The sequence below is a fragment of the Triturus cristatus genome, chromosome 4_2 (assembly GCF_964204655.1).
Source record: "Triturus cristatus chromosome 4_2, aTriCri1.1, whole genome shotgun sequence".
Lineage (NCBI taxonomy): Eukaryota > Metazoa > Chordata > Amphibia > Caudata > Salamandridae > Triturus > Triturus cristatus.
Window position 1 is genome coordinate 840,519,203 of NC_140586.1, and position 26,355 is coordinate 840,545,557.

A 26,355-nucleotide genomic window follows, 5' to 3' on the forward strand; every position below is an offset into this window, starting at 1 on the left:
AGGATTGAAAGTCTGCGCCACTTGGTCAAGGTGGTGCAAAGACAAAAGGTATCCCAAAACACATGTGCTCTCAAATGCATTTTACATAGGCTCTTGTATTTCACGTAGCAGTAAAACACGAACGGATGGTAATGACATTTCACAACGATGTACATCAGACCAGGCAGGTGATTCTTTTTGTTATTGCATGTACTGTTGTGAAGTGATTATGAAGTTATTAGGGGCAACAACTTAGTGATATCTGTGTAGCCCAGTACTACTCCTAAAAGTAGCAAGGAAGCCCAAAATATGAACTACACTGCACACGAAAAGTTTCAGATTATCTACATAAACAACTGAAAGACTCATTTAGGTCACATGCTATGGAAACTTAGAAACAAATACATAACAAATAGAATACATCTTAATCTATTTACGTTTTCTGTGCATGATCTCTGGCTCACAAAATAAAACTGTGCTGAACAAGCATAACTAAAACCATTTTCCTTATGTGCCCCTGTGCAACAAAATGAAAACGTGACTTAGCAGTGATCTACCTAAACTACTATTTGGAGGTCATGATAATTCGCAACTTGTAAAAAAGAATAAAAAATATATATATTTTTTTATACATCTTTTTATTAGCTTTGCTCAAGTGATCATACATTACAGTACAGTAATCACATGCGTTTGTACATGGTTGAAATTTTTTGCATCACAACAATTTTCTTGTAAGAGGTATGAGGTCATGTACCGTCCATGGCTCCACAGGCCCAAGTTTGCAACAGGACATACATACAATCGGTAGACAAAAATCCCAATTTATTGGTCGCTCCCTCCCCCCCCCGACAAGGTGCAATTGATGCGTATAACTCCTCCCACAACATTGCTCTATGCTGACGCCATGGTGACCATATTTTCTCCCGCTTTTTGACACATCTTCTACTTTTATACACCGTTTCTTCAGCACGTTGGCACCAGTCAAGGTCCCGTTTCCACTCTCCCAGCGATGGCAGTAAAGGCGCTTCCCACCTCCTTGCGATGTTTCTTTGGGCAATCCGCGCTGCAAGAGCAAGCCACATTCCTGTATGCCTGGGCCAATCAAAGTCTCCATGGATCATCAGGAGAAGTCATCTGGCATCCATTGGGACTGTCACTCCAGACACCCTTGACATTACATCTGTGACCCTCTTCCAAAACCGGGCTATCTCCTGACATTCCCACAGAATGTGTAAGAAAGAACCCTCCTGATGATCCCTTACGCAGAGCGTTGTGTGTGCCTTACCCCATTTATACAAGTGCGTACGTGGTTAGTAGGTATGGTGCAATATCTTGAGTTGCACCAGCCTAAATCTTGTCCGCACTGCAATCTCTCTTGGGCTCTGTATTGCCTCCTGCCCAAGATCGTCAGTTCATGTCACCCGCAGGGCTGCCAGAGGGTCTGGCATATTATTTATTAATTTACAATATATCATAGATGTTGCGTTTTCAGGGATGGGGTCTAATAGTAATCTATCCTCCATGGGGGAGTGATCTGGGATAGGAGTCCCACATTGAATGCGTTTCCACAGAGCGTGCGTCCGTCTGAGATAGTGGTATATCTGCGTTTGGTTTATATTTTATTCCTGCTGCAGGTCTTCAAATGCAAGTGGAGCCTCTCCCCTTCACACATCTCCTAGGTGTTCAATTCCTATCAGTTTCCCCCTCTAAAACCTGTTAAGGCAGCCACATCTTTCAATAGATCTCCTGTCCACAGTGGGGTCCGGCTGGTCAGTTTCCCCATCCAGCCCAGAAGTTTATTGGCTTCTCTCCAACACCCCACCACCACCCCTGTGTGTGTTGGACACTCCGAGCGTGTCCTCCCAGAGTACAAGAGTGGTGCACAATTTCCTCCCGGCATATTGGCCCGGTCTACTCTAAAGGCTGGCTCGTTCACATCTGCGTATATCCAGTCGTTTATAACCAACAATTGCAAAACCCAGTAGTATAGTCTAACGTCTGGGACAGCCAGGCCACCATCATACACTCCCTTTTGTAGTTTGTGAAGTGCTGTTTGTGGAGAGCCACCCTGCCATAGCAGCAGTCTGACTTCCTGGGATATTCTTTTAAAAACTGTCAGAGGAACGAGGCATGGGGTGTTCTGGAGAACATACAGGAGATGCGGCAAATCCATCATTTTAAACAGACTGGCCCTGCCCATAAGAGACAATGGAAGGGTACGCCAGTGCGTACATCGGCACGGAGTCGATCTATCTGAGGCTCGAGGTTCTTCTTTAGGAACATCCTGTGGTCTCTCGTAATGTATATGCCCAGGCACTTAAGCCCCTCTCCCACTACCGGGGCCGCGCACCCCGCCGGTATCCTAAGTGGAGGGCCCGATAGTGGGAATATCGCCAATTTGGACCAATTAATGGTGTATCCTAAGTATCTCCCAAATAGCTCAAAAATTTGGAGTACTCTTGCCATTTAATAGTATGGCCTTGCTAAATATAGGAGTATGTCGGCCCCATAGAGTGAAATTCGCTCCTCCCACCCGCCTAGTCCTTCTATACCCCAAATTACCAGGTCTCTCCAGACCCATTGCGCTAGTGGCTCCAGTGCAAGGGCGAACAGCAGTGGGGATTGGGGGCAACCCTGTCTGGGGCCTCTCCTCAGCTGGAAGGATCTGGACAACACTCCATTTACTCGCCTTCGGGGCTGAGGTTTCTCATACAACAGTCTTACCCAACTACAAAAATTAGGGCCGAAGCCCATCTTGTGAAGTACCATAAATAAATAGGTCCTTTCTATACAGTTGAACGCTATTGATGCGTCTAACGACATCAACGCCGTTTGCTGAGCAGCGAGGTCACACGTCATATGGAGCACTCCGTATAGCCTCAGTAGTTTGTGGTGGGTGCTTCTATTGGGCATGAAGCCTGATTAAGCTACATGTATCACCTCAGACATGGTCAGCACTAGGCTAGTCGCCAAAGCCTTGGCCAGTACTTTCGCCTCTACATTGATCAGAGAGATTGGGCGATAGGAGGCGCATTGGTCCGGTGGTTTCCCAGCCTTGTGTATCACTACAATTGTGGCCGCACGCTGACCCGACGGGAGTTGCCCCTGCGCCTCTACCAACATATTTAGTAGTGGTGGTATTATTATGGATGCCTGACTTTTCTATATTTCAACTGGAAGTCCATTTGAGCCCGCTGCCTTCCCGGAATTGAGGTGCCCCTGGGCTCCTCCCAGCTCTTCCTCCATAAAGTCCGCATCCAATGTGTATCACGCGCTTCTTCAGTTAGTGTGGGTAGGGAGAAGTCTTGCAATCATTCTTCACAGTCACCCTCGGATCTAGTGCAGACGGGTGCGTAAGCCTCCTTGAAATGTGCTGCAAAGGCTTCCGCTATGTCTGTACTTGTTGTTTTCAGTACCCCTGCTTTATCATGCACTCCTGTCACCCATGATCGTTCACTATCCTGCTTCTCCAACCACGCTAGGAGTCTCCATGCTTTGTCTCCCACATCATATCGGTGATGCTGAGTTGCCAGAGCATATGCTCTCGCTTCACTGTCCGCCAGGGCTTGTAAGTCGCACTGCCGCAGTGCCAGCCTGTGGTGCAAGTCGTTAGAGGTGTCGACTACCGCCTCTCCCTCCATCCGAGTTATCTCAAGCTCCAAAGACCTAATTTGTAGCGCCTCATACTTCTTTTTGGCCCCAACTAGCGCCTGTGTCTGTCTCCTCAGCACTGTTTTGTAAGCCCCCCATAGAGTTATGTGTGAATCTACTGTCCCCATATTCTCCTTAAAGTATATTTCTGAGCTCTCCTAGAGTTGGTCCTGAAGTTCCGGATCCTGCAAGTGCCAGGGGTTAATCCTCGGGAATGCTGCTCTGTTAAGGAGCGGGCCCTTAATGACCACCCCCAGCGGAGATTGATCTGAGATACCCCATGCCATATGCCATGGGTTTGCAAATTCTACCACTTTGTCATTCTGTGTAAAGAGGTAATCAAGTCTAGAAAAGGACCCGTGGCGTGCGGAATAGTATGTATATTGTCAAGCAAGTGGGTTATGCACCTGCCACAGGTCTATCAAGCCCATGGGCATTCGTAAGCCCAACAGGTCTCGCTCTCCCCTCCGGCCCACTCGAGACCCAGATCGATCTAGCTCCGGCTCCATGACAGTGTTTGTGTCCCCTCCCTCAATTTAATTAGGAACAAACTGATCTTCGGTAAAGTGATATTGTGAAACCCTGGAGGTATGTAAATCAAGCAAAATATAACTGAGCGCCCCTCCTATTTACCCGCTACCGCAACACAGAAGCCTGCATCGTCTGTCCAGGTGCCAGTTGTAGTCAGGGGTAAAGTACTGCAAACTAGGATTCCCACCCCTGAGACCTGGTTGAGTATCCAGAGTGGGCCACCAGCCTATACCTGAACCAATCTAGAGCTTTACATTTGTTCCTCTTTAGGTGTGACTCTTGTATCAGTACTACGGCTGGGGAGTGCCTCTTAATGTGTTGGAGAACTAGGATGTGCTTGATTTTGTTCCCCAGACCATTTACATTCCAGATCCATACCTGTATACTAGCCAGGTCTCCCATGGTGTCGGGTTAAGAAATTCACTCGTGTTAATCCTCCCCTCTCCCAGAATGGTCTTGTGTCAACCTGTTGCACTGTTCGGCTGCGGGTGTCCTCCAACACAGTACTCCAATTTATGACAATTTTTAATCAACTTTTTACTACACCACTGCACTCCACGCCTCTATATTCTATCACGCGGCATTCCACTGCATGGCACGTTTCTTCACTCTACACTACGCCACTCCAGTATACTCCACTACGTTCCACTCAACGCCACTGTACCATGCTGTGCTCTATGCCACTCCACTGTCCAACACTCTTCTCCTCTGTATGCAACTCCATTACACAACACTGTACTACACTCTTTGACTCTCTAGTCTGTTGCCAGAGCTTCTGTTTTGAAGAACTCATTTTAGACTGTGCGATAAAAATCACTTCTCCGAGTTACATTTGGACAGATGAAACCTGCTGAAATTTATTTAGGGGGAGAGGATGCCCAGTAGATACGCAGACTATGATGTGGCAAGCATCAAAATCCTCATGTTATTCCCCATTATAGGGGAAGCTTGTAATTCATGCAATATTTATCACACCCAATAAATTTGGACACAGCCGATTTTATCGGCTACGATAGAGTTTGCACCAATTAGCAGCCCACTCATAAGTCATGTTCCACCTAAATTTATTTTATGTAATTTATCTTCTGTGGCCGTCCACGCGGATTGCTGTGTCCATCGTGGACCTACGCTAAACACCCAACTATTGAGCTTCGTTCAAACTCCTCGTCCTTGATACTGCAGGTCTCTTGTACATAACAAAGATTGCATTGGTTAGTTATGAGACAAGCTCTTCGATTCTACAACGACAACACTAATAGGCTATCAGTAACTTATAAATAGAGAATTCCTTGGACCGAAAGGCTCCACGTCCTCTTGCATTGTATGTGGTGAATCAGTACATTCACATAGAGAGGCGGGTTTGATGCAGGAACTCTTGTCTACTCCACAAGCACAGCAATAGCTTCCATTCTTCCAGAAACATGTTACCTTTTATGGGAAATCTAGGGCAGTGCATTGTGCAATGCAGGGGCAGTCTGTAGTTACTGCCCTCTGAATGCAAGCTCTAGAACAGAGATCAGATTTGTCCAAATAATACTGTGAAATACTTTTCCTGGCCTAGCCATTGCCTTCTTATCAGTCTTTGCCAAGTAACCTGTTCTCAAAGTTGGAAACAGAAGCTGTCCAAAAGTAAGAGTAAGGAAAGGTTACTTTCTTAGCAATTATCTCATTGTATGTTCCATATAGCATGTGAAAATCAGGGAGCTTCTAGCCAGTTTACTCAAGTAGGAACTGAAAGAGTGAGGTCTTCAAAGGAAAAGGTGGCCAAGAGTGTGCTCCAGGATATCTCGACAACCCTCCCCAAACTGCAGAACCTGCACGTTTTTCCAAAATGCCCCAAGAATAGATAACGCTAGAAGGTTTGTTCTACTTGGAATACTGTACCCGCTACCAGGCAAGTCGGTTGTTTTACCTGACATTTAACTGCTTAGCATTTAACTGTCTGCGAGTATTTATTCCTATTTAATAACTACCCATCAGATGAGTAATATGCCTCACAAGCCTAACTCTCTCTATGTGACTCTCTTCTCACTCACTCATTGGATTTTGTGCTCTCAGCTCTTTCTGATTGCTTGCATATCCCTACTCTCCCTCACTAGATGCATCTCTCTATGCATTCACTGGTTATAATCGGTTCTGCATTCTGCCCAACAGCTCAATTTCAGAATATGAAGCCGGAAGACACCAGAGTTCAGTACTTCTGGGAGGCTCTTAATAACTTCACCAGTGGTAAGTGTCGTTCACCTTTTCTTGGACAGTATCTTCCTGTACTCCGCCACTCCCATCATTTCTGTGCAAAGATCAATGCCCCTGTTAAGATCTCCACGCATGCTCACTTTCGTTGTAGTAAATGTAGTGGCTGGAAAATGGGGAAAGCTTACTACAAAGTGGGAGAGTTTTCTGGAGGAATAAGGAGGGGTTTAGGGAAGGCTAAGGAGAGGCTCAGAGAAGTGCATGCACCAACCTAAAAAAGAGTAAGCCCATTCCTATTCACAAACTGCACGTCTAAAGTTAATTCAGCCAAAAAGGTCCCAAAACAGTCATTAATGCGCTCCATGCAGACCTAGAGTAAGTCCAGCACCACACACAGATAGCCACGGATACTACAGGCCATTCCACAGAACATAATAGAGGCATAGGCTTAAACTACGGTTCACAGGAAATAAGGCCCAAATAAAATAATGTATTTTGACTTTTTAAAAGTATATATGCATGTAATTTATTGTTAATAATTATATATCAATATTGTACTATAAAATAGTTTAATAATTGTATGTTCATTAACAATAAGTGTAACTTTTTTGACATTAGATTGATGTAAATTAATTCTATACATAATTTGTTGTAATGCATAATAAATAAATATAAGCACTTTACTTTCGGTAGTTATTTTTGTTTAAAGAAATATTCCAGAAATATATTTTTAACTTAATATATTGAAATCAAATACAAATAATATTTAAAATCCAGTTAATAATGAGATATCCTTTTATGTATTTAGTTCTACATTTAAAATAAAGATACCATTAATTTACACTAAAATGTAATATAAAAATATTGTTACTTTAAGTTTAATAATCTTTTTTGAATTTGCTTATACTTTACTATAGGGACACCTTCACCTTCATGTGAAAAACATTACTAGTGCATAAACCTCCACCCCATGGTTTCTGGAGTGGAGACTTGTAAGCCTTTACCTTTTGTAGTAACTTTTACACTCCGAAATGGTGAGTAGCCACACGTGATAAAGTTACTACAGAGGCGCTCATCACGTGTGCCTGGCTGAGAAGGCGATTATTATTGCATCTTATACAATCCGATACCACATAGCTCAGAATTCTAAACAGGTGCAATAATAAGTTGTACCCTTTAAAATGGAGCAAAACATGCAGATTTTGGTGCTTTGCCCACCAAGAGCCATATGTCCAGGGATCTACCAAGTATTTTCCGCCTGTAAAATTCAGCAGGTTTCACCTGCCGAAATTTATGTAGGGAAAATTGAGAGGCATGAAATAACTACAACAAAACTCGGAATTCTGATTCCTGTGCACACAATAGTTTTCACAGGGATTGGAGAAGAACCGGACACTCGTAATGAGGACCAAAGTGTAACAGTACATTTACTCACGTAGCTTTTCTCATATGTAAATTTACCTTTGTAAATAGGTCCCATAATCCTCAACTTAGTTTTGCCTTTTATCTGGGGTTGTCATCTGGCAAGTGTTTTGTGGATGTGGTTGTAATTTTCATGTAAAGTTTGAGTGAAAAGATTAGCCATTTACCTATTGTACCGCACTACTCCTACTTGTGGCAGACTTGGGAGGCTCCTCCTGCTTGCTAATGTGTTCTTGTTTTCCCTCAGAGGATCGCAGCCATTTCCTAAGATTTGTCAGTGGAAGGAGTCGTCTCCCAGCACTCATACACATCTACCCGGAGAAGTCAGGGTAAATATTCAAACCTTTCATCTGAAAACCTACATACATTTTGAATGCTCATAGGTGGCTGTGGAGCATAGGGGTCCCAGGCTTCTAGTGGTGTCAATCAATCAGGTGGCTTGTAAAGTGCGACTACTCGCATGTAAGGGTCAAAAGGTTCTGGAGGGGCTGCTAGTCTGTCGAAGGCGCTGTGGTTCAGTCGAAAGTGGCATATGGGATTTGATGGGGTGCTATTTGTAACCACAGGTGATCAGTGAAGAATGCCTAGAGTAAGTTCAATTATGATCTTGTTGAAATAATCTTGCTTTCAAATGGCGAAATGGAAATGTCTCCATGAAATCAGTGAGTGGCTAGATTGTAAAAAAGGCCTCTGAAAGATTAAAATGTTTTCACTCTGTTCAAAAGTGCACAACTCTAATCTGACAATTAAATATATACTTTTAAATATATACTTCTCTAACGTGAGGACTATAATATCCTTGCATGCAACATTGAACTCACCACTTGTGTTTCCAAATATCTGGATTTCTTTAAGGAGTGAAGACTGTTGTTTTTGTGATAGCTGATAGTATTTAATGCTTTGCTGGGATTTTGGGTGCTTACGCTTAAAGTCCATTGCAATTGCAACACACTTCACCATCTGTAGATCTATATACATACTTACATATTTTAGCCAGCCCTCTCCATCCATTGGACTGTTTTTGTGTCATACACATATTTCTCCAGTATTGGGGTTTCCTTCATAGATTCACATGCTTGACTCATTCCCCGTCGTCGAAGTGGGAGTCCCACGGTACATAAAATAGCAATAAGGCAATAGGTAATCACTCTAACATTAAAGAAAATTGAGAAAAAACCATTCACTTTAATACTCTTCCTAGTCATTAGATATGGTCCAAACTTCAGCCAATCAGGCGACAGCACCCTCTAGAACCCTCTCCACAGAGGCTCCAGGTTCTCAGATTTTCTACCGCACGTCGTGTGAAGGGAGGCTCCCTGAGCTCTGCACAGTACTTGAACTTCAGATTTTACTTTCTGAACAAGTCTTCTTCTAAAAGATCTTTATTCAGGCATTGTGAGTCTTGTGGAAAGCTAAGACTTCACTCAGATGATCTCCCACAAAAAATGTATCTACTGTCTTCACCCAGACCACCAGGTGAGAGATTGCAAAATCTGTAGAACATTTTCTCAGAAGACCTTGAGAGACAGGGAAGGACATCTTTTTCTGTAGCTACTGAAGCTCAAGATAAAGGACATTCCCTTATCTGAAGAGGAGAGGGATTCCTCTCTAAGTACACCAGCTTCTGAAAAGAGAGCTAGTGAGGCGGAGCTGGTTTCTCCTAAGGCTGCTAAGGTGTTGAAAAAACACCATCACACCTCAAAGCAGGAAGATCAGCCTTCATCTTCAAAAAAGGCATTTGGCCTTCTTAAGGGTCAATCTGTGCCCTCTACGCCTCCAAAATCCTCCTCAAAATCAAAGCAGGCGTCAAGATCTCTTCCTGAGACACTTTTACCTCACAAAAAAGACGGTCCGTCGATGAAGACGTCGACGATTCCTTCGACAATTAGAATATCCATTGTCACAACTACGACGACGACATCGACTTTCTCTTCTCCTCAGAGCAAGGTGATTATATCGTCGGCATCTTCTCTGTTCTCGGTCCTTATCGTTGTCGTTGACGAAAAAGAAGTGGCCCTTGTCAGGACCTTCCTCTACGGAAGCTCCGTCGCTGCTGAGACCCCACACCACAATTAAGGTACCTAAAATATTCCCTGTCCGTAAAGTAATGGTGGTACACAGGGTGTCAGAATGAAAACCAACAATATTTCTTTTAATTTTGCAGAGCCAAAATACCAAGTCCAAGTCCTGAAGAGAATCCCAGATTTGTTGGGGATTCGAAACGCTTTGGCTTTGAGTATGGGGGACTGTTGATGGGGTGTGTCATGAGGAATGTTAAATAATATTTCCCTCAGCAGCTTCTGACAACACCCACCAGTAGGTTAGGTATCCCCATCCTCTCACAGGCAGGACAGGAAACATGTGTTGTGAAAATGAGTAACTGTCCGTCTGGTGTTAATATGAATGTAGGACCGGTTAATTTCAGGCTGGCACACATGAGTTATCGATGTTTTTCTTGTGATTATTGATTTGTTGTTATTATTTGTTTGCAAAAACGTTCCATATATTATTATATTTTCCCCCCACTATGTAAATGTTGTATATAGTTCTATTTCAAAAGTTTTTGAATTGTGCGATTTACTAATGTGGTGTTTCTTTGAAAAGACATGCTCTATTGATTTATGAATGTCTTTGTTGAAATATCAAAAATAAGCGAAATAAAGCTTGAAAACTATGGAATTAATGGTCTAAGGTTTATCACAACTCTAATCAAAATAACCCCCCCAGACATCCTGTTTGCTTATTTCAATATTGAGGTGGTCCAGTCTGGGAAGTTATGGACCCAAGCCTTGCTTGATCACACTAGTAATGCTGATACAGCAGTGGGACAAGCAGTACTACTTAATCTGTTTATGTAAGGTGAGCCTCTATTATTCCCACCACCTTTAATGTTTTAAAATTTCTATTTACAAATAGACGTATATATGTGTGTATATATATATATATGTGGTTCTTAGTATGTCTTATTGGGTAACATACAGTGTTTCGTACCCTGTTTACGATAATTCTTTCTGTATGACATATTCATACCGATGTGATAACTGCTATCTACTCTGATTCAAGCATGTGAATCTATGAAAGATACCCCAATACTGGAGAAGAAAATAAGTTACTTACCTGTAAACTGTGGTTCTCCAGTATTGGGGTATTTCATACGTTGAAGCAAACACAAGGAGATGATGGACCGAGCGCTGAATCTTTTCAGACACTCAACCCAGTCACAGATCTGGGTTGAATCCATCATCATTCTTTGGCTCACTTCACCAACTCAGTTCGGACCCAGCTATATGCAAATCAGTCTTGACCCTGTGCCTCATGGCAACAGTCCAGCCCGAACTGCCAAGCCAGGTCTTCCCTGAACCGGAAACAAGCATCCTCGGACCGGTTTCTGAGTAACACCCTTCATCAGCCAGGATAGCTTGAATCCAGTGGCAAAGTGAGCAAGAGACCCACGTCTGGGCATACCCTGCCAACTTAGGGCGAACAAAGCAAACACAAGGAGATGATGGACCGAGCGCTGAAACTTTTCAGACACTCGCCCCAGTCACAGATCTTAGTTCAATCCATCATCATTCTTTAGCTCACTTCGCCACCTCAGTTCAGACCCATCTATATGCAAATCAGTCTTGACCCTGTGCCTCATGGGAACAGTCCAGCCCAAACTGCCAAGCTATGTCTTCCCTGAACCAGAAACAAGCATTCAGGGACCGGTTTCTGGGTAACAACCTTCATCAGCCAGGCTAGCTTGAATCCAGTGGTAAAGTGAGCAAGAGACACGCGTCTGGGCATACCCTGTCAACTTAGGGCGAACAAAGCAAACACAAGGAGATGACGGACCGAGCGCTGAACCTTTTCAGACACTCACCCCAGTCACAGATCTGGGTTGAATCCATCATCATTCTTTGGCTCACTTCACCACCTCAGTTCGGACCCAGCTATATTCAAATCAGTCTTGAGCCTGTGCCTCATGGGAACAGTCCAGCCCGAACTGCCAAGCCAGGTCTTCCCTGAACCGGAAATAAGCATCCTCGGACCGGTTTCTGAGTAACACCCTTCATCTTTCATAGATTCACATGCGACCCACCCACCTCCCCATAGAGGCTCCCCTGTTTATTGTACGTTTATACTTCACTTGTGCTCGAAAATCTGGGAGCCTGGAGCCTCTGTGGCGAGGTTTCTAGAGGGTGCTGTTGCCTGATTGGCTGAAGTTTGGACCATATCTAATGACTAGGACGAGTTATTAAAGTGAATGTTATTTTTCTCTGTTGACTTTAATGTTAGAGTGATTGTCTATTGCCTTATTGCTATGTTATGTACTGTGGAACTCCCACTTCGACGACGGGGAATGATTCAAGCATGTGAATCTATGACAGATACCAATACTGAAGAACCACAGTTTACAGGTAAGTAACTTATTTTCCTCTTGCACCTACTACAGTAATAAGAATGGGGCACTGAGTCAGCCAACTTCATTCATTGGCTATCTTCATTTTGAGTGTGGGGTGAGACAGGGATGTCTCCCTGTCCCGTTATTGTTATCACCATACACCAATAACCTCCAAGGCACAGTCTTGAATGCCTCTCAAGACGTCCCCTCAGTCAGGGAATTCAAAATATCAGCCTTCCTGTATGCTGACGATGTACACCTGAAATGCTTCAAGCTCATCAACTATGGAAAATAGTGTACAGCAAATGGGCTAAAGATAAACAAACAAAAAACAAACACAGTGGTCTTTGGGGAAAAAATCAAAGAATTAAAGCATATTTTTCCATTGTAAAAAAACAGCTCATTAAGGACTTGTGTTGTCTTTGGGTGACACAAGTAATTGCAAGGCAACGCACGTCCTTAAATAGGATGTGCAAAGCGACGCAAGGGGCTATTATCACCGCCTTGTGACACTTTGTAACTAAATGTAAAGCAGCATAGCGGCTTGTGTTATGTTTTTTGTTTTTGTGGTAGGCTTTTAATGGGTGGAGCATGGACGTTCCCATGCATCCATCTACTGAATTTGACACAATACAAATTTGCACCAAAATGGTGTGCATACCACAGAGAGACATACGATATATCTTTATGTTCGAGGCATGTGGGCTGCTGAATTCAATTCTGTGCATAGATCGCCGCCTAGTGTTGGGTCCGGATGTTTGCACGTTGTTGTCCTGGAAGAGTCTTCGAAGTATCACGAGATAGGTGACTCCTCCCCTGGACCACAGTGCGCATGGGCATCCTCTCCATCCTTAGATTGTTTTTTCTGCAATTGGGTTCGGATGTGCCTATCTTAGCTCAAGTTAGGAAAATTAGGTTTAAGGCCAAAAGGCCTTTAGGTTTCGTCGGTACTGTTCCCGTTCGGTATCGACTACTCTCTTTACTATTTTAGAACTTTCTTCCAGCTTTTCGGATCCGTTTGGTCCGAACATCGAACTTACATCGACGATGGAATCGAGGACTCCATTCAAACGGTGTCCTTTATGCCACGCAAAATACCCACACATCGACGTCCACCCGGTCTGCAACAAATGTCTCTCACCGGATCACGATGAGTCGAAATGTATGGCCTGTGCTCGATTCCGATCGAATAAGACTCTCCGGAATCGACGGGCGGCGAGATTAGAAGCGCAGCAATCGGCGCCTGCCCCGGCCAACATCTTCAGCACCGAAGACGAGGACGCCAAAAGCGTGGAAGAAGTAAACTCCAGCCCCGCTTCCGAACACGATTCCCAATCGGAACACGACAACGAGGTGCTTTTTCACAGAGAAGAAGTCGTCGACGAGGTAGGAGACTACGATGAGGCCTTTGGGGCCGAAGAAGATAGCTCTAGCGAGGAGCCAGACCCACCCGTCGATACGGAGGACGACAAAGTGCGTCATCATAAGGCTCAGGTCGAGGGATCGCCTCCGGGCCTTACCCGAGATCAATCTCAAAGTTCTTCGGCCCCGCCTTCAGGCCCGGACTCGCACATCCCCCGCGAGCCATTATTACCGAAGACGACTGGGTTCCCTTCAGCGAAACCGAAACCAATCTTCGCACTAGTTCCACCGAAACCAAAAGCGAAACTGGCTGCAATCGGCTCGAAGGCCTCGAAGCCCTCCACTCCTTCGACGCCAGGAAAGGCCGTCGGCCCCGAACGCAGTAAAAGGGATTTCGGCGCCGAGCTCACTGAAGCGGATATCGGTACCGAGCCGAAGAAAAAGGCCCTCGGTACCCACAAAGCGCCTCGGCTTCTGGCACCGAAGCCGTCGGTCCCGACCACCATAGTCAAAATGGCCGCACCATCTGCGTCGACCTCGAAGACAACGGCACATGCCAAGTCGTCGACTCCAACCACCCTCGATACCTCTCTTCGGATCGATGACCCCATGGCTCCAAAGCAGTCGAAGCCTACCTCCAAGGTGCCGACCGGTTCCAAAGAGCCTTCTGCGTTCTCCGTGCAACAAGTCGCGGCATCGTTGCAACGCATCAGGGAACGGGCAGCCCTACGATCCACATCGGGCCCGACACGCACAAGGCTCCGAATGCACCCTCGGCGCCAACCAACATCACATTTGGCTTGCCGCCGTCCACGGCGCCGAAGATGTTCGAGATCCGAACACGTGTCCGCCAGACGCATTCCCCGTCTACTGTACACACAGACTCTGAGCCTTCACAGCAACAATTCATCGACGCCAACACTGGTAAACTGATGCTCCGCAAGCGGAAAATCACGCCAGAGAGGGGATTGGACTCCTACAGAATCCCTCTCAAGCACAAATTGCCAGCGGGTCCGGAACCTGTTCTTCATGAACGCTTACAACCCTCCTATCACAATCCCCAGTCCTTTTCTCCTACGCCATCAGAGACAGACGCAGTAGAGGACTATATGGGAGATGATACCACCTACCCTGGGGATGCTGATCCTGATGAGCATCTGCAAGACCCGGATCAGGCATGGGATGACCCTACAGACCAGGGTACCGCGCCAGATACCCATGACACGCAGCTTTACAGCGCAAAGACATCTCCCACAGAGGACACTGCTGCCTTCAATGCCCTCATAGAACGGGCTGCTGCCAATCATGGAGTAGAACTTCATTCTGACACTGTCGAGGAAGACTTCCTGGTGGACACTTTCGCCTCTTCCGAAAGAACTGTCAAGACTCTGCCCATGTTAAAAGGGGTTCTCAAACCTGCAAAAGACATCTTTAAGGAAACTACCAGGGCGCGGGTGCTAAACCCCAGGATTGAAAAAAAATACAAGCCTGCACCCGGAGACCCTATGTACATTAGGGGTCAGTTACCTTTGGACTCCATGGTAGTTGCTAACGCTCGCAAACGAGCCCATTCGCAGACAACAGGTGATGCTCCTCCCCCAGACAAGGAGTCCAAAGTGCTGGAGACATCGGGCAAAAGGATTGCAGCGCAAGCAGCAAACATCTGGCGCATTGCCAACACACAGGCACTCCTGGCCCGTTATGATCGTTCCCACTACGACACACTAGAGTCACTACTCCAACATTTACCAGACGAAAACAAAGAGGCAGCAGAGCTCCTCATCAGAGAGGGACAACTCCTTACCAATGCATCCATCAAGTGCGCCCTGGATGCTGCAGACACAGCGGCCAGGGCAATCAACACCAGCGTCATGTTAAGACGACACGCATGGTTGAGAATCTCAGGCTTCAAGCCGGAGATTCAGAGCAACATCTTAAATCAACCAGTCAACCCCGACTACTTATTCGGCCCTGAAGTTGACACTACCCTCGAGAAAATTAAAAAAGACACTGACACTGCGAAATCAATGGGGGCTCTGCAGACGCAGCAATTTCGTAGTGGCTCCTTTCGTCGCCCCGGGAATAGAGGAGCAGCTCGAGGCCAGGGTCACAGCAGCAATACACTAAAGGGGGCACACAGAGTACCTACGATAAAACCAACAGAGGTGGATATCGTGGCTCCAGCACCAAGGGCAGAGGACGTGGTTACGGCAACACCAGGTCCTCACCCGAAAACAAACAGTGACGCCCTCTCCCTTCCCCCCAACCACATAACACCTGTCGGGGGGAGACTCCAGCGGTTACTGTCTCGAACTAACCTCCACTCCACCCAACATACCGCCAAAGCACCGTCCTATGTCCGTAGAGCACTTAGCATTATTGCAGCAGGAAGTGCTAAGTATGCTGCAAAAAGGTGCAATAGAGGTCGTGCCCGTCAACCAGCAGGGGACAGGGGTGTACTCTCTGTACTTCTTAATCCCAAAGAAGAACGGGTCGCTCAGACCTATACTAGACCTGAGACCCCTCAACCACTACATTCTCTCAGAGCATTTCCATATACTCACCCTACAGCAGGTTCTCCCGCTACTCAGTCAGGGAGACTTCCTAGCAACACTGGACCTAAAGGATGCGTATTTCCACATCCCCATACACCCTTCACACAGGAAATATCTCCGGTTCACTATTCAGGGGCAGCACTACCAGTTCAAAGTTCTCCCCTTCGGAGTAACAACAGCACCCAGGGTCTTTACCAAGTGCCTAGCAACAGTGGCGGCACATCTCCGAAGACAACACATTCACGTCTTCCCTTACCTGGACGACTGGCTTGTTCAAGCAAAGTCAGCCCAGCAATGTGCCAACCACATGTCCCTCACCATTCACCTTCTTCACAGTCTGGGATTCTCACTAAATTACCCAAAATCACATCTCCAACCCGCCCACGTACAACAGTACCTAGGCGCGACCATAAACACTCTGGCAGCCACAGCTCAGCCAAATTTAGTGAGGATCAACAGCATGCAACTGCTGATCTCAAAGTTCAAACCTCAACACTCCCTTCCTGCGCGAGTGTTTATGCAGTTGATAGGCATGATGGCCTCCTGCATTTTCATAGTCCCGCACGCGAGACTACATATGCGCCCGCTTCAGGAGTGCTTAGCACGTCAATGGAATCAAGCTCACGGGCAACTAAAAGACCTAGTGTTGGTGAGCGGTCGGGCATACAACTCTCTGCAGTGGTGGAATCCACAAAACCTTTGCAAGGGCTGACCGTTCCAAGAGCCTATTCCACAAATAACACTGACAGCGGACGCCTCTCTCCAGGGTTGGGGAGCTCATGTACTCACTTACACAGTGCAGGGACTATGGACAACGCAACAAAAGAAGATGCACATCAACGTTCTGGAACTGATGGCAATCTTCCTAGCAATGAAGGCCTTCAAAGTACACTTGTGCAACAAAGTCGTGTTGATCCGGACGGACAACATGACTGCCATGTACTACATACAGAAGCAGGGAGGAACACACTCTCCACAGTTGTCTCATCTGGCTCAGAGCATGTGGAAGTGGGCCATTCAGAGGAACATATTCCTCATGGCAGAACACCTCCCAGGCAAGGACAACCAGATGGCGGATCTGCTCAGCAGACACATCCACCAGATGCACGAGTGGGAGCTACATCCGTCAGTTCTCCAACCGTACTTCCAACAGTGGGGTCATCCAGACCTAGACCTATTCGCCACAAACGAAAACGCAAAATGCCAAAGCTTTGCCGCCAGGTTCCCACATCCACAGTCTCAGGGCAATGCGATATGGATGAACTGGTCCGGCCGATTTGCGTACGCTTTTCTCCCAGCGCCATTAATACCTCTAGTGGCACGCAAACTGCGACAACACTCACTGACACTCATCCTAGTTGCTCCCACATGGGCGCGCCAACCATGGTACACCACCTTTCTAGAACTTTCCGTGGTGCCGCATCAAAGGCTGCGGATCAAACCCGCACTTTTGACGCAGAACCATGGCGAGATTCAGCACCCAGACCCGCAACAGCTGAACCTGGCAATCTGGCTCCTGAAGTCTTAGAGTTTGGCTACCTAAACCTGCCACCTGACTGTATGGATATCATTAAGGAGGCCAGAAGACCCACTACCAGAGCTTGTTATGCGGCTAAATGGAAAAGGTTTGTCATTTATTGTACCAACAATTACATTAACCCGCTGGACGCATCCATTCAAAACATTATCTGTTACCTCTTACACCTATACCGATGCAATCTGGTATACACCTCAATACGTGTCCATTTAACCGCAATAGCAGCCTATCTCCAAAACAGGCAGCACCTCTCTTTATTCAGAGTGCCTGCCATCAAAGCCTTCTTGGAGGGACTCAAACGAGTAATTCCCCCAAGACACCCACCAGCACCGGTGTGGAACCTCAATTTGGTCCTCACCAGACTGATGGGTCCACCCTTCAAACCTCTCCATTCATGTGAGATTCAATTCCTCACCTGGAAAGTAGCTTTCCCAGTGGCAATCACTTCGTTAAGAAGAGTTAGTGAACTCCAGGCACTAACCATTCAAGAGCCATTCATACAGGTTCATGCAAACAGGGTTGTACTACGTACCAATCCCAAATTCATGCCCAAGGTGATATCGCAGTTCCACATGAATCAAACTATTGAACTGCCTGTTTTCTTTAAAAATCCACAAAATGTCGCAGAGAGAATGCTCCATACACTAGATGTAAAACGAGCCCTCATGTACTATATAGACAGGACTAAGGTCTTTAGGAAGACGAAACAACTTTTCGTTGCCTTTTCTCCACAACACAAGGGCAACGCCATTTCCAAAGCAGGTATAGCCAGATGGATCGTTAAATGTATTCAAATTTGCTATCACAAAGCAAAACGCACATTAACGATTCCCCCACGAGCCCACTCAACACGAAAGTTAGGGGCATCCATGGCTTTCCTAGGAAACATTCCTTTACAGGAAATATGTAGAGCAGCCACATGGTCCACTGTACATACATTTACCAAACACTACTGTGTAGATGTACACTCAAAACAGCAGGCAGCTGTAGGACAGGCTGTTCTCAAAACTCTTTTTCAGACGGCTGCAGCTGGCACGGGTAGCCGCCGCTAATAGGAGGTACTGCTATGTATTCTATGCACAGATATGAATTCAGCAGCCCACATGCCTCGAACTGAATATGCTACTTACCAGTATGCATCTGTTCTTGGCATGTAGGGCTGCTGACATTCATATCGCCCACCCTCCTCCCCGGCGCCTGTAGCGGCTGCAGCACTCAGAATTACTGTATAGCATGGTCATCACTTACTGTATCTACTCCATCACTGCCACAATGGCGAAAAACAATCTAATGATGGAGAGGATGCCCATGCGCACTGTGGTCCAGGGGAGGAGTCACCTATCTCGTGATACTTCGAAGACTCTTCCAGGACAACAACGTGCAAACATCCGGACCCAACACTAGGCGGTGATCTATGCACAGATATGAATGTCAGCAGCCCTACATGCCAAGAACAGATGCATACTGGTAAGTAGCATATTCATTTTCCTGGTTGTTAGACCTGGCACCTTGGCGTGAGTCTCCCTTCCTCTTTTTGTCGCTGTGCCTCACCAGTGTCGCGGTGCGAGTGCTCCCTTGTAAATTATATATGTTGGTTGGATTCCATGATTGGATTGTTTGGTTTACTATCAGACCCCAGTAAAGTGCGCCAGGAGCGCCAGGGCATGTAAAAGCAAACACCGCTGGGCTTGCAGCACTGGTTGTGCCACACACAGAAGCGGCCGGTAAAATATGTCTAGGATCTGCCACCGCAGAACCTGCGTGCAGTCTGGTACTGACATGCTGACTGGCAAGTGCCCACACTTGCCGGTCCCTGAAACCTTCCCTTAGCTGCATGTTAGTCACCCCTCTGGTAGGCCCACGGGCAGGGTGCGTTGTGAGCCTAAGGTAGGACAAGCCTAGATGCGTGGCATGTCCTAGTAGTGAATTACCGCCATCTTGTTGTTCACTACTGCAAGGCTACCCTGTTCTCATAGGCCAGTATGGGCGGCCTGGATTATTACACCCTATGATCCTAACCGACCCAGGGAACATGGTAGGAGATCGAGTTTAGTATGCCTGAACTCGGAATAATAAAGTACATCTTTTCGCACGGTTTATTTTAATATTCCGGGTTTGCAAATGCCGCTTTTAGAAAGTTGGCCTTTGCTTGCCTAAACATTTCAGCCGCCTCTGCGTGATGTGTATCTGATGTCTGGCTGGTGTGAGTGACAGGGCTGGGGGAACCCAGATGGGCAGGGCTAGGTAGCCTGGTGGTGAATAGGACGATCAACAGGTAGATGGGTGGGAGGAGTGCTCCTAGGCTCTGAATAGGACAGTGCTCTGCCCCCTCAATGCCGGCTCCGCCCCCTGTGGAGCGTCTGAGGACTCTGCCCTGCACTCTGAAAGAAGAAGCCTGCATCGCGTAAACAAAGTGCTCAGAAACGGGACTGGACTAGGCAAGGGCCCCCCTGGCCTGGGAGAACAAAAGATTTGCTGTATAAATGTAGGAGCCCTGCTCCTAAGAAACTAGATCCGCTTTTGACCAAAAAGAATCTCTGCCTGAGGCGGAGGCACCGGGAAAGCTGTAGGAGGAAGACTGTCCCTATCCTGGGGGATTGGCCTGCAGTGGTGACCTTGCTGCCAAAGGGGAGAAGAGAAACTGTTGCTGAAGACTTTGCTTTATTTTTACTTTCAAGACTTGTGCTTTTCCAAAACGATCTCCAAGGGCTTGGACCTGAGCTTGCCCCCTGAACTGAGCCCCAGGACCATTGGGCTCTACCTGATCTTCACTCGCCTGCCGCTGGACTGTCGTGTCCTTTCCCTCGCCGGAGCTGTGACCCTCGTGCCTCAGTCCCTCCCTGAGCCGTGACCAGGACTGCTTAGCCGCCCCCGCCTTGGGAAGAGCCTCGCTCGATCGGAGCCGCTCCCCCTACGCTGTGCTGGGCTGCCCCTGTCACCTTGCTCGCCGGAGGCTTGCTGTGCACCTTCACCCTCCCGCCGGAATCGGCGTTGTGAGCATCTCCAAGCCTCGGACGGCCCGGACATACTCTGCGTGCCCAGCTGCCCCGCTTTGTTCACCCGCCACCTGCAACACCCCGCTCTTGTCGTGAGCCTGAAGATCAGACCCCCATCGTGAAGTGTGGGAGCCCCAGACGCCGCCTCGCTCTTCTGTCGAAGGGCCGCTGAAATCCCGCACCCACCTTCGCGTCAAGAAACAAGGTACTGTACTTACGAACTCGACCGCGAGCTCGCATCGGATCCAGGGTCTGCAACGTTCTGATTTCCCTGTCATCTGCCGTGTGCTCCCCGGGCGCTGCCTCAGCACGAAGTGCGCTGAGGCCTACAGTACCTTGTGCCCGCCTAAAGAACTTTCCGTACCAAAGAGAACTTTACCGTATTCCTGAGAATTGTGGCCCCATCAGTTCAACGTTACTGGGCCATGTATTTGAATCTGCTGAATCTACATAAAAGCTTATTTTTATATACTACCTGCTTGGTGTCCGTTTGTGGTGCATGCGAGGGGTTTACTGTATGTGTAATTGCATTTGCTTAACCGTGTACGCCTGAGACTTAGCCTAGACTGCTCGCGCCACGCACCTAGAGGGTGAGCAGGGGTTATTCTGGGGAGTCATCCTTCGCCCTGACAAGAAGTAAAGGGTCCCTGCTTGTTGTGGGTTCACACCCGCGTCAACCAGAGCCCCCTCATTTCTAACACTGGTTATGTCCCATTTCTGTGTGTGATGCATTCAACACACATAGAAAGAAGAAATTGCCTGCTAGGAATTGTTTTTGTGCAGAAAGGTTTATACTAGGCAGCCTGAAGTGCGGCAGCGAAGGTAGACAGTTGAAGAGCACCATATCTTAATAGCAATGATGCAATTCAGCTCTTTCTCATTCATGCAACACAGCGCATTAACTTTGCTTGCTTGGTCTGCGTTGCATAAACGTTAAGTAAACATGCTTCCTGACATTTTGCATTCTTGGGCTTGACCATAAACAGGAATCTAAATAGTCGATCCTTGTACTAAGTCAATTGAAAAATATGAAGCCTCGTCAAATGCCATTCTCAGACTTTCTCGCTCTCATGGCCACCGTCTTTCGCAATGCATTGGATCGAGTTGTCCAATCAACATTAGGAAGCCAGATTGCATTATGTGCAGAGCTATGGGGCTTAGAAAAATGAACATTCAACAACGGAATTTAAGACAGGTAATTATGGAAGTTCCTCATAATCATGCAGCTAGATTTCTGGCTGCTTCCCTAGAATGTGCCATTGGCTTCAATTCCATCCAAAACTGATGCCAAATGTCACCCATCAAATAGAGCTTGAAGAGTCTGACGGCAAACTGGGAGCATCTTGAGGATAAGGACTGGAAGGAACATTGTTGCACCAAACTAGATCCAGCTATGACTTATCCTGCAAGAAGGAAACCACACGACTTGGGATTATATTGTCACTGGGAAACCCAAACTTGGCCCTAACAACTAACAAAGGAATCAACAAACTGTATCAAAAGCTTTTCGCAAACTCCGCCTGAAGTATAAAAGTAGTACCAGTAGCCCTCAAACTCATGGAGCCAGTATTGTAATGGTGCACGCTTCTTACACACACGGAACAGGTACAGCAGTAACAGTGCAAACTTCTCCTCACATTTCACAGACAGCAGCACTATGAACTTCACTCATACACAAGTAAGGGGAAAAGCAGGAGAGAGCTTCCTTCACACACAGGGGACAAGTACAGCAGTGATAGTGCAAGCCATCCTTCATATTGCACAGACAATAACAGTGTGAACTTCACTCATACACAAAACTGGTATAGTAAGGGGAAAGCAAGAGTGCTTCCTCCCCACACAATAGGTAAGTACAACATGGTGTGCCAAGGGACAAGCTTAGTTTCCCAGATAAAACAAGTGCACACTAGTCTAACAACTTTCCTCTCACACACATTGCTGAACAAGAATGCTGTCTTAGTGAATATACTAGGAGGATCTGAGCTGAAGGATAAAAGGTTTCTCTTTCAATTCCTGTTCACAGCTCTGAAGACATCACAGATAATCTGCCTGAGTCCTGCACCTGCAGCAGTATCCTCTATTTACCAAGATATCCCAGGTAAGCATTAGGCACATATAGCAATATTATCTTATCTGGCTTTTGTATAGAGTGCATTTGCTAACTGTGTGGCACTCTGATTGTCCAAGGTGGTTACAGGAAGACCCGTATGTTTGGTTGGATTGTGTCCTATGTGAAAAGAGTTGAGTGAGGCACATGAGGTGCTCACGTGTAGTCTATCATAATGTAGGAAACGTGTCACTGCTGGCAATGTTAATAGGATGTGTGAGAAGTTGCACTGGATATGCATATTGGCATGTCCTTTCCATTGGAAGCTACTGGTTACAAGGTCTATAAGTGATGTCTTTTTACTTGCCTCACTGAGGAAGGTTCTCTCCATCATTGCATGATTTTGATTGGAAATAAATGACATCGTCTTTTAAAGTCTCACCTGTGTGCTACTGGGACTTGCGGAATAGTGTTCAGTGCTCTCTCTAATGGCTGTTGCAAAAAGCGACTACGTAAAATTGTCATTCGTTTAGTCCTCTTCTTGTCTGCTGGTTTCTATGATAACATTTGTTATAGTTGAAAGATTATATGAGTCGTTTATCTTTATAACACTTCAAAGAACTCAGTCTGATTTTCTTCTTTTGTAAGTGCTGGTAGTAACAGGTTCAATTGGTTCAATTTACCGGCCTCACATTGATGGGAGGCTGAATCTAGCTCGCCATCTGATAAGCTCAGCTCACCTCAGCATCTCTACTCCTGGAACACATGATGGTATCACCACCTTGTCCAAAAACAGATCTCTATCATTACTTGGGAGAACCGGTTGGATAGTGAGTACCTATGGAAGGCCTCAGACTTGCACCTGCTTGGTCCCTTCCTTGCCTGCCCTTTATACATCAGGTTTGGCTGCACCTCTAGGTCCTCTCTCCTTGGCCCGTAGAGCCTGGTTGCTGTCAGCCTTCCCAGCATGGGTTCTGCTTTTCTTGGGAGGAAGCCCCTGGCCAGCTCAAGCCCTGCCTTCCCCAGAAGGCTTAGAGCATGTCGTCCAAGAGGGGAAATGCCTTGCTGCATGATCACTTGGCAGCCAGTGTACATAGCTTCTGCCATGAGTTCATTCCCCACTTGATTATGGTTTAACTGGGAATTACCACGGGATTACCCATTTACCTGAGAGAATATTGAGGTTACCACTGAAAGGAGTTTGCACTTCTCTGCAGACAGCAGATTAGCCGCCCTCTCTGAAGCACTCAGCAGGATTCATAAGGTCTAGGGTTAGAGTTATGCTTTTGCATTACCACCCAAGCATGGATCACATCTCCAAAGCATTGAGAAAGATGATAGAAAAAAAGAGTGCAGTATTTTCTGTCTGACCAGGTAGCCCTTGGGGCTCTATTCTGTGCAATGCTGACCGCCCTGAATCACTTCCACTGTCTCTGTAGGGATCAGCAGGCAGCTTGTCTGGTTTAAACAGCTTCTTCCAAGTCCTAATGTTTGCAGTTTTATTCTTTGGGGCCCCATTAAATGGATCCAAAAATAAATCCTCGGATATTACACTTGGCCTCTTGTGGCTTTCTGTGGTATTGCACCCTGTAAGTTCCACAGCTGCTGCCCAGCTAAAAGGGACCCCTTTTGGCCACACTGAGAATTGCACCGTGTCACACCTCGAGCAGCTGGCAACAGTTAAGAGAGGTGTTCCTGTGTGGCAGAAAGAAACTCAACTAAGTCTTAGTTCACTGTGGCATTTGGTTTACGGGTGCGAGTAGGCTTGAGTTGCAACAGGGGTTACTGGAAACAGTTCTTGGAAACAGTAGTCACTCCTAACTAATTCTAGTCACTGCCCTGAGTTCTGGATGCATACGGGATCAGGAGACAGATGGTATTTCATAATTTTACGCAATGGTTGAATCTTAGAAATGAATGGTCAATATCATGATGTTCGAGGCATATGAGCTGTAGATCATACGCTTTAGCATAGATCGCCATCAAGTGTTGGGTCCGGATGTTTGCACTTTGTTTTTCTTCGAAGAAGTCTTTCCAGTCACGAGGTAGGTGACTCCTTCTTTCGGTGATACTGCACATGGACATCGAGTCCATCCCCAGATTGTTTTTTTCACCATCGGGTTTGGATGTGTATTGCTGTGCTCAGGTATCGTTTTCGAACTCTTTCAATGTGCAGTACTCTACCATCAACGGTATTGTCATCGATCGCGGTTCCCCATTCGACACGCATTGTTTCGACTGAGAAAACCTTTGATCGGGAAACTCAAGGCGGGCCTTTGGGCCTACCCGTGCCGACAGCACTAGCAGTCGATGAAATAGACTCCATTTAAACGATGTCCCGGGTGTCGTGCTAACTTTCCACGCACCGATAGGCACGAGGTCTGCACCCTCTGCTTATCCCAGGAGCACGACGAAAAGGACTGTGCTGCGTATCGATCGTTCCGATCAAAAAGACAATTCATGATCGCCGGGCTCGACGCCACGAGATTCAAAACAACAGTGTCTCATTCCCGGATATCTTAGGCGAAGATCCCAAGAGCCACAGATATCACCCCGTCCAAAGACCTCTGCGACATGCTTGGAACCTACTTCCACCTCAAGATCAAAAACCTCTATGACAATTTTGTCGACCATCCACCAGATGCCACCGCTGGTCCCCAGAGACACAAGCCAACCCACCATCTCCGACTGGACACAAATCACGACCGAAGACACTGCCTCGACCTTGAAAGGCATCCACTCAGGGGCCCCCACCGACCCCTTCACTCCTCACATCTACCACAGAGCCACGGCCGCCATCGCACCCGAATTACAATGCACCATCAACACCACCTTCAAAACAGGTACCTTTTCAGGCGACTGGAAGCGTGTAGAAGTCAGGTCCCTGCTTAAAAAGCCCACAGCTGACCCCACCGATCTCAAGAACTACCGGCCCATTTCGCTTCTCCCCTTCGCAGCCAAAGTTGCAGAGAAGACATTAAACAGAGAACTGGCACGATTCATCGAAGAGAACACCATCTTGGACCCGTCCCAATCCGGATTCAGAAGCAACCACAGCACCGAGACTGCCCTACTCGCCGCCACAGGGGTCATCTCTGAACCCGAACCTCTACAACATCAACATGGCTCCCCTCGCAGCCATTGTCTGACAACACGGCCTCAACATTGTATCCTACGCCGACGACACCCAGCTCATCCTCTCCCGCACCAAAGACCCCACCACCGCCAAACTCAACTTCCAGAAAGGAATGCAAGACGTCGCATTCTGGATGACCAACAGCTGCCTGAAGCTCAACGCCGAGAAGATGGAAGTCCTTGTCCTTGGAACCACCCCTTCAACATGGGACAACACCTGATGGCCGGCCGCCCTCGGAAGCCCACCTACCCCCTCAGACCACGCCAAAAACCTCGGCATCGTACTTGACTCCTCACTCATCATGAACCGACAGGTCAACGCCGTCACCTCCAGCTGCTTCAACACCCTTCGCATCCTCCGCAAGACCTTCAAATGGATCCCCCCTGAGTCAAGAAAGACAGTCACCTACGCACTCATCCCCAGCATACTGGACTATGAAAACGCACTCTACGCTGGCATCAACAAAACCCTACTCCACAAACTACAGACAATACAGAACACAGCCGCCAGACTCGTCCTCGGCATCCGCTGGCACCTGTGGAGAAAAGAGTCACCTTTG

At 47.0% G+C, this 26,355-nt stretch overlaps 1 protein-coding gene across 2 annotated transcripts in view; it reads left to right on the top strand.

Annotated features, from left to right (window-relative positions):
• The window catches only part of LOC146835224 (E3 ubiquitin-protein ligase HECTD3-like), a 479,862-nt gene that overhangs the window by 393,163 nt on the left and 60,344 nt on the right, over positions 1–26,355 (top strand). For both annotated transcript variants that reach the window (XR_014960692.1, XM_085602813.1), the window contains exons 18-20: positions 6,316–6,390; positions 8,024–8,105; positions 22,637–22,711. Coding sequence is in view for 1 of the 2 variants with exons in the window: in XM_085602813.1 (XP_085458939.1) it covers positions 6,316–6,390; positions 8,024–8,105; positions 22,637–22,711 (232 nt within the window). In the remaining variant the exon portion in view is untranslated. The remainder of the gene's footprint in view (positions 1–6,315; positions 6,391–8,023; positions 8,106–22,636; positions 22,712–26,355) is intronic.